This window comes from Protobothrops mucrosquamatus, unplaced genomic scaffold (genome assembly GCF_001527695.2).
Source record: "Protobothrops mucrosquamatus isolate PMUCROS unplaced genomic scaffold, P.Mucros_1.0 scaffold638, whole genome shotgun sequence".
Taxonomy (NCBI): domain Eukaryota; kingdom Metazoa; phylum Chordata; class Lepidosauria; order Squamata; family Viperidae; genus Protobothrops; species Protobothrops mucrosquamatus.
Window position 1 is genome coordinate 9,817 of NW_015386930.1, and position 8,838 is coordinate 18,654.

Genomic DNA, 8,838 nt, shown 5'->3' on the forward strand with positions numbered 1-8,838 from the left:
AATTGTCTGGATTCTCCTTTGATGTTCATATATTTAGTAACCATCACGTAAAACAATATTGGGTTTCTTATTTCGTGTCTTTAATTTCACGTGCCATTTCTCTCTGTAGAACGTCGCAGACCCGAAAGGGAATTAGCGGTTGCCTATAAACCTTAGGCACATAGGCATTTTATATGCTCCCCCTTTTTTCAAGGAGTGACATGGAAAATCAGCGTTTTCCCATTTAAATCCATTTTCAGTTCGCTTTTCTTACACCCATATTATATCCATTTCATAGGCAAGAAAAGCACAGAGAGCAATTAATCTGCGAAAAACGCTGGAGGGCACGATTTTAAACTACTTCCACTTAACACCAAACACTGGCTACAGCGTCCGCTGGAGTAGATTAAAGCACTATAACCAAGTAATCAAGACCCACTCCCCAGATGCATGCCGGGTAATGTAGTTTGGGGCTTTAAAGGGGCAGAGCTGCCGCCAGGTTCTCACATGACAGAAAGGCGAATGCGGAAAAGAGTTGGCTAACCAAAGTTTCAGTACGAGAGAAGGACGTGCGCGCGGGACTCCTCTTTTAAGTTTTGCCTGCCTGCCCGGTAAACGTGTTTTGGTGCTTCATCGGGTGCGGTTGTGTCGCTTTTAGTGCTTGATCATTTAGTGCTTGTTTCTTTCTTAGAAAGCAAGATAGGGCGGACGAGTCTTTCGCTTGAATTCCTATCGCAGCACCGCCAATATTCATATGACTGAAACAAAGCTTCTGGGAGTGGTATATTTGGTCTCCTTGCCCTTAAATTAAGGGTGTGCTTGCTCGGAAAGAGGTATCTTTGCAGCCGGAAAGACCAGGAAGCGACCCTTTTGTGAGTTCCCTGTATTACAGAAACTACGATTGAACGTACGCGTGTTCCCCCCCCTCTGTAAATAATTGTACTTTGATTGTTTTTTTTTTCGTTCACGTGATTGACCCCTCAGGAAAGGGAAGAGGAGGCAGCACCCGCTTCTTTTAATTGGCTTTGGTGTCCAGTCATGGTGGGTCATCACGACCGCATGTTCAAAGTCTTAATTATTGGTGATGCCACAGTTGGGAAGACATCGTTAGTTCAGCGATATGCTAATGATCGTTTCAACAAGTACTACAGGCCTACGATAGGAGGTGAGTCTTCTGGATTTTTCTCAGGACTCCGCAAGGAAATTTACAGTAACACGTAAAAAATATCTGGAGGGAAGGGCTTTAATGTACAGGGTTGTTCTTGTGCACTAAATTCTTCCCCAATTGCAAAGATTTGTCTGACGTAAAGACTTGCACTGAAACTTTTCTGCAAGAGAAGTGACCCCTGAAGATATTATCTTATTTTGATAATTCCTGTTTATCTGTTTTTACGAGAATACTTAGTTCCTCTTTGTTGCGGAATTTCCATTCTTGATATGAAACCCTATTTTTCCTCACTTTGGCAATTACTATGTTGCTAAAGTATCATAATGAAATGTGACCACGCTTACTCATAGTTTGTGGTCAGTTGTTAAATAATTAGTCTGCTTCATAAGCTCTGATTGTGCAGTGTTTTATTGCTGTAGAAAAGATAAACTAAATCAAACATAGTTTTCTATGCTATGATGGGCTATCTGCTCTGCTCTTCTAATTTCATTTCTTTTCTGATTAACCTGAATTACATGTTTTCTTAAAATCTATAATTCAGAGCAATCTATTACATCTAAAGAATCTCAGTATATGATCTCAAAATGTACTGTTGTCAATTCCATTCAATCCAGCATAAATCCTAAATCCCATAAATGAACAGGTTGCACACTTTTTTAAATATCCACTGATATACATATATTTTTGTATTAAAATAGTCTCTTTTTCAAGACTACTTTTAGATAAATTATTCTTATTTTACAGGTAATGAAAATAATGAAAAACCCTACATCATTAATGCTAAATATGTATGTAGGACATCTGAATGTAGTGCACATATTGAATGAAACAAGGCATTAATTATTTTTAAAGTTCATTATTTAGGCATCAGTATCCAGTGATTTATGTGTAAGCTTTACTGCCAAGAATATGTGATAATTTATACCAAAGATGTATAATTTGGAGCTAGTTGTGAGATTTCTGAAAGTCACTATCAAATTAGAATTTTTAATGTGGTTGGTTTTTTTTTAATGTAGATGCAAATGAAATCAAATTTAGTTTCTGACCAGATTCATGTGCTGGTCAGTAACGCACATGAGTGTATTCCTGGGAGACTGTAACTCAAAACACAAAGTGAAATCTTTGCCCTGAAGACAGTTTTTAACACTCACCCCAGGCCTATATCAATGGTGTAATCATAGCTTCTGACCAGCTTTTCTGTAGTTAGAGCACCAGGCTAGAGAAGTGAATTCTAGCCTGCCTAAGGCACAAAGCCAGCTGTGTGACATTGGGCCAGTCACTGCTGTGAGCAGTGAAGAAACCAACCAAGCCACTTCTGAAATCTTGCCAATAAAATTGCAGGGACAATAAATACATCCCCACAATACACCAATACATCCCATACTTGGATATGTATCATACATTCGACGATCAGTTTCTTCTGAGATATTCTGGACTGGCCAGACAGTCACCAGGAATCTACATTGACTTGAAAGCTAGCTAAATACATACAGTGCATATATACACTTACGGTACATTCTGGGTTCTCTGTCTCCATCCAACCCATTTTATTTATAATTCTTTGTCTTTGGTCCAGATTAGAATAGAATAGAGCTGGAAGGGACCTTGGAGGTCTTCTAATCCAGCCCCCTGCTCAAGCAGGAGAACCTATAGATCTCAGATAAGTGACTGTCTAGCATCTTCTTAAAAATCTCCAGTAATGGAGCACCCACGATTTCTGGAGGCAAGCCGTTCCACTGGTTAATTGTCCTCACTTAATTCTAGGTTGCTTCTCTTTTTGATCAGTTTCCAACCATTACTTTTTAAATCTCCCAAATTCCTTTGTTGAAACTGATGTTTGTGCCACAGAATTGCTGTACAAAGGAATTTCAGAGATCAGTAAAAAAAAAAAAGCGCCACTGAAGACATGATAAGGGCCCAGTTTCATTCCTGAAATAGATACTAATCAATTAAAATGGAGATGCTTTGCAGATTGTAGGAGTTTTTTGTTCTCAGACTGCCTTGGACTTGAAACATTGGATTTAAATAATAGTCATTGCTCAGTTTAAGTGTTGCTTCCCTTTCATTGTGGGGGAAAATGCAGGATGTTAGTGGGCATCCTAAAAGTGTATTTCCTGCAGTGAAATATGTTTGTTTTAATCTGTGAGAGGGAAAAGATCACAGAAATTTGTGACTCAGGTAGAGTTGGCTTTGTAATTGGCTTTGTAATTTTGAGAACATATAGGTTCTCTTGCAAAATGGCGAATGATCCCCTCACAAAATAGTTGCTATGAAATCTTATGAGTTCCAGTGCATTGATTGATTTAGTAAATTTGTGGGCTGCACATCTCATACAGGACTCTGGACAGCATACAGTTAAAATTGAATAAAGCCAGTAAAAATAAACAAAGTTTTTTTTAAAAAAAATGCCAGAATACTATGCCTACAATATTTTGTTAATATAACCTTAAAAGTAGAATTAGTTCATCTGAAAGTGCTTCCTGACTGAACTATCTTGCAAGGCTGACATAAATCTTGCAAGACAGAAAATATTTCTCACCTCTTTTTTTAGTCTCTGGAAAACTAGAGAGGGTCCCTTCCCATGCTTTCCCCCCACCTGCACACAGAGCTGCTTCTTATCAGTCCATTACCTAGGATACAGGTCTTCATCCTGTCTCCCAAGATCATTCCCACAGATGACTACATACAGATTGGGATAGTAAAGAGGTGTGATCCATGTTAAAACAATTCTTTACATTTATATTATGATCAGCACTGCCATTTCGTATCAAAGAAGTTAACTGTACCCCTCACATACTCACAGTAACAAAGCTGAGGCCCCGGGCATATGATAGAGCCCATCTCCTGGCTATGTGAACAATTGGTTGGATTATGCTATGTGTTTTATTTTTATTTGTTTTTATATTGTTTATTTTATGTGTCTTATTTATTTTATTGCAACCCACTGTAATGATATGTGGGAATGATCTTGGGAGATAGGGCAAAGAAACACAACAAAGGAAATGGCCTGATAAAAGGCAGCTGAGCCTTCAGAAGGAATGTGAGTGGGGCAAGAGGCTCAGAAGAGACCCTCCTAATTTTTTGGATTGTAAAGGAGACAGAGGTGGGGATAGATGTACAGTATTTTCAGACTTGCAAGTTTCTGTTAATGAAGCTTTATAGCAAACTAGAATCAGCTCATCTGTGTGGTCTAACTTGTAAGGCTGGCAGCTACCTACAGCCACACAAAAGTGAAGTGAGTATTTATATAAATCAAACACATAAATAATGTGTATAAACTTTTAGCACACTTTGGAGGAAAAGTATAGATTTTCCCCAGGAACATTCAGTCGGCTTGTTCAATCCTTCCTTCCTACTTACTTACTCATCTGCCCTTCCTTACCTAATTGGAGGTAGCACACATCTGAATAAAATTGTGGTTTTGTACTAGAATATATCTAGAATTTACTTGTCTTATATGATGATAGTCATGACAGTTGACATAATGAGTCACAGCTGCTCATATAAGTTTTTCTGGAAAGATTCAAGTGTTAACATTTAAGTAGAAGACTTATTTAATCACTCATAGAAACAATGGTGCTTCAAGCAGATAAGATTGCGTTGGTACACTTATTGTGTACTAATGGAGGAAGAATGTTGCAAGAAGTTGTCTTGAGAAACATGTGCAGCTTTTACCTTAAAATAAATAAGAAATATGTGCTGCTGCCAAAAATTGGGGTCATTTTGAAATTTATTCCATTTAAGATCAGTGCTGGTAGAGATCATAATGCATATGCCATTCAAACTGTTTCTATATGGTGTGCCCATCCCCTCAAGTTAAAATTGCTTAATATACTCCATGAATTTTGAGAATCTAATGGTTGTCCTGCAGTGAGCAGTGCCCAGGCAGTTTAAAGGAAATACATTTGTGGCTGTTTGTTTTCACTGTTCTTCACTGTAATTTACGAAGGTTTTCCCCATGAAGTCGGAACTGCTGTGGCTCATGCAATAGACAATGTATTTTATAGTACCAGTATCTGTACACACTGGGTAATCGGCATTGATGCGAAGTGTGAAAGAAAGTACTGTAAGCAATAAGTGGCATGCTTTTTCCTCTCTCATTTTCTGTGTTTGCTTTTAGTGGATTTTGCTCTGAAGGTGGTGCAATGGTCAGAGTCTGAGACAGTGAGGTTACAGCTATGGGACATTGCTGGTGAGTTTCAAAAAGTTAACTTGCTTTTTTTTTTTTTTTGCTTCTCAGCCTTTTTTTTTAGAGTAATAGTACTTGCCTTATTTGTTCAGCTCTCTTAAACAACTTAACAATTAAGCTATACTATAAAGCAGGGCTTTTCAACCCATGGTAAGCAGGTTGGCACCTGGCAGGTGGTACGCATACAACAGTTTGAAAAGCACTATAAAAAAAAGTGTAAAAAAAAGTGGATGAGCTGAAGCGGCGGCAGCGCCAGAGAGGCCTGGAGGGAGACTCCACTGGAGCTGCTGTGTTACTGGGGCTCTGCTGAAAGCTCAGGATTGATGCACGCAGCAGCTGCACACAGTCTTTGGGCACAGATTCGGCTGGAGCTGCGATATTGACGGGGCGCGTGTGCAGCTCCAGCTGATCGGCGCTTCCAGCGCACCAGGAAGAGAAATGGAGGAGGGGGGGAGAGAAGAGAGGATATAAAAGGAGGAGTTAAACCAGTACTTCCCACCCCCTTTTTTTTTTTACAGTTTGTAACATATTACATTATAGAATAAAATACAGAAATACAAAAGCAAAGAGTAGTACACAGTGGGGAGGAAAAAGGGAAAGAAAAGTGAGGGGGAGAAGGGAAAAAGAAAAAAAAAAGGCATTGACTTCCAACTTCCTCTGTTGCAATAGAATGAAGCATTAACATTGAACCTCAACTTTTTACTTTTCCATAATAGTATAACCATTTCTATAACAACAAATCAATCTAATCAGTAAAACCCAAAATTCCCTCAAGTTTTTGACACCTTGCTAAGCACTGGTGGTACTCGAGTATTGTCATGTCCTAAAAGTGATACAATCTGGGAAAAGGTTGAAAAGCCCTGCTCTTGGGGGGGGGGGGACTCAAATCACATAATATTCCACTTAAATGTTTGTCTTGTACCTCTTTTATGGTCTCAGCAGGTGGCAGTGCCTGACCAATTTTGACTGCTATGAAAGCTAAGTAGGCTTAGGTCTGGTTAGCATTTGGGTAGACCATAGTCTAGCTTGGGAAATCAAATCCTCCACCCCACCGCCCAAAAAACATCTTGAAAGAAAGCAGTGACAAACCATATCTATTGTTAATGCCACAAAAGTTTCATGGATGCATAGGAGTCAAACTCAGATTGAAAGTATTTACATAGCTTTGCCTCTGTAATATAGTTTGCATAATGCAGTGTCAGTTGAGGGGTAATATTTCTTGGAACACCATGAAAAAGCTTGAGAAATTTCTGCAGGTTGATGGATATTAAAGATCTGTTAGGCATTAGAAACCCTTCACATAACTTGAGTTGCTTGTTATTTAAAGTTTGTCATGTTGTGGTTGCAAGCCTGCTTTTCAACTGAAGCTTGAAGGTTTTATTTCTTTAAATGTCAGGTTTTGCTCTCTAAGGGGCAGCTGACATTCAAACCATGGTGACAATTTGCAAAGTATATGTTTAGATTTCTTAGTAAAGAAATAAGCAATTTTTAATATTCTGAGGCAGAAGGCAAAATGCTCAGACCTCTGTGCTGCAGGAAAAAAGAGAGAGAGAGAGAGAGAGAGACCTTTCTCAATGATGTTACCTTTACATATATATAAATCTTTTAACTTTTTGCAGACTACTCAAATTCACTTTTATCTTCCTTTAAGGCAGCTTTCAGGCCTATCATGTTTATTTTCTCTTAGTACAGGATCCTTATAATAAATAGCCTTTGTTCTTTCATTTTCATTTGGCATACTTTGAGAGATATGCAAAGAAGCAGGGTGTTGTGTGTGCACATATGTGCCTTTGAATCAGTCTTGATTCCTGGTGACTACCCAGGCAAGTCCCCTGCAGTATTCTTGGCAAGGTTTTAAGAATGGTTTGCCATTGCCTCCATCCTTGGACTGAGAGAGAGTGACTGGTTCAGGGTTACCAGTTGGATTTATGGTCTTCTAGTTTCTAGCCTGATACCTTAACCACTATACCAAACTGGGTCTCAAGAAGCAGGAACAATACTGAAAAGTAGTAATTGGGATAAAGATCAGAGTCAATTTTGATTTCATTTTATTTTCATATAGAATTAAAGTTAAATGTGTGTCAACTTTGCAGTAGGCAAAGTCAAGAAATGGTAGGGATTGCAGGAATATTCTTTACACGTAGTCCTCCGCTCACCTTTAACAATGGCTTGAAGTTATGATGGCCTCAACGAAAGTGACCGATAAGCCTTCCTCAAATTTACAACTCTTGCATCACCTCCACAATCACTTGGTTGTAATTCAGCTCACATTTACAAAGGTTGGAGCGCTTTGTGTACAGGTTGCTGTGATTTCTGACCTTCCCAGCCAGCTTCCGACAAGCAGTCAATTGGGGAAGCCTGATTCGCTTAACAAGTGCTTAATAACCACAATAAAAATAGTCATAAAATCAGGTCCAATCAGGTGATGGATGACTCAATGACTGAATCACTTAGCAACTAAAATTCCAGTTCAGATTGTGGTTGTAAGCTGAGCACTTCAGATTGTGGTTGTAAGCTGAGAAACAGTTGAATAAAAAATATTTGCTTTAAGACAATGATTTAACACTTCTCATTTAACATGCAGGTCAGGAACGTTTCTCATCAATGACTCGACTGTATTACAAGGAGGCATCAGCCTGTGTCGTCATGTTTGATGTCACCGATTTTAAAACATTCACCAGTTGCCAGAAATGGAAACAAGATGTGGACAGCAAGGTGAAACTGCAAGATGGAAGTCCTGTCCCTTGTCTGTTATTGGCTAATAAGGTAAATAAATACTGACTTACTAAAACTTGTTAATTACCAGAAGAGACTGTAGGTATGCATTGTTATTTCATTGTAGAATCATAGAATCTTTTGAGGAGATACAAATGGATGCATACATTTAGAAAGAGAGACAGAGGTTATGATGCTTTTCTTTGTATCACTATGGTGTGTGTGTTTGTGTGTTTGTTTGCTGTTTAAAGATAAAAAGAGTATGTGGATCTCTGGAATGGATGAGTCAGGTAAGGGATTCCATCAGAAAAGGATTTCATAAAAAAAAGCAACCTCCTGTTGGAGATGCAGGTGTGATGTTAGACCAAAGACTAAAAGAGTAGTATAAAAATTGTGGCTGATTAAGTGTCAACTCATTGTCATCTCTTAACATCCACATAAATTCTTGTGCAAAGCACTCCTGAGTCTGTAAGGCTGGATTGCTTGGCATTAAGTTGCTGCATGTATTGGGCAAGGATAGGGATATGTCCTCTCAGTGGCATGCCCTCCTACACCAGCTGCAGTTCCAGGGCAGGAAAGGTAGGGTAGAGAAACAATTTTTCTAAGATGCTTTAATTGTGACCTGGCAGTAAGTTATGATTGCCAAGTTGGGAGTCCTGCTGATGAACCACTCGTTGTTCTGCATGGCAGCATGCATTCCTGAACTTTTGGATTTCATCTCAGATCTGGGCTTTGTTTGAAATTTAAGCATTTTGTGAGCATTCCTGAGTTGGAATTTAACTGAGCA

General features: G+C 38.9%; 1 protein-coding gene across 1 annotated transcript; it reads left to right on the forward strand.

Moving 5' to 3' along the window:
* The first annotated feature begins 517 nt into the window (after window positions 1–517).
* On the forward strand, window positions 518–8,137 carry RAB29 (RAB29, member RAS oncogene family). The gene is made up of 5 exons (XM_015817802.1): window positions 518–590; window positions 671–851; window positions 964–1,144; window positions 5,268–5,339; window positions 7,921–8,137. The coding sequence occupies exons 3-5, from the start codon at window positions 1,018–1,020 to the stop codon at window positions 8,115–8,117; spliced, it is 396 nt and encodes a 131-aa protein (XP_015673288.1). The 5' UTR covers window positions 518–590; window positions 671–851; window positions 964–1,017; the 3' UTR covers window positions 8,118–8,137.
* The last annotated feature ends 701 nt before the right edge of the window (window positions 8,138–8,838 follow it).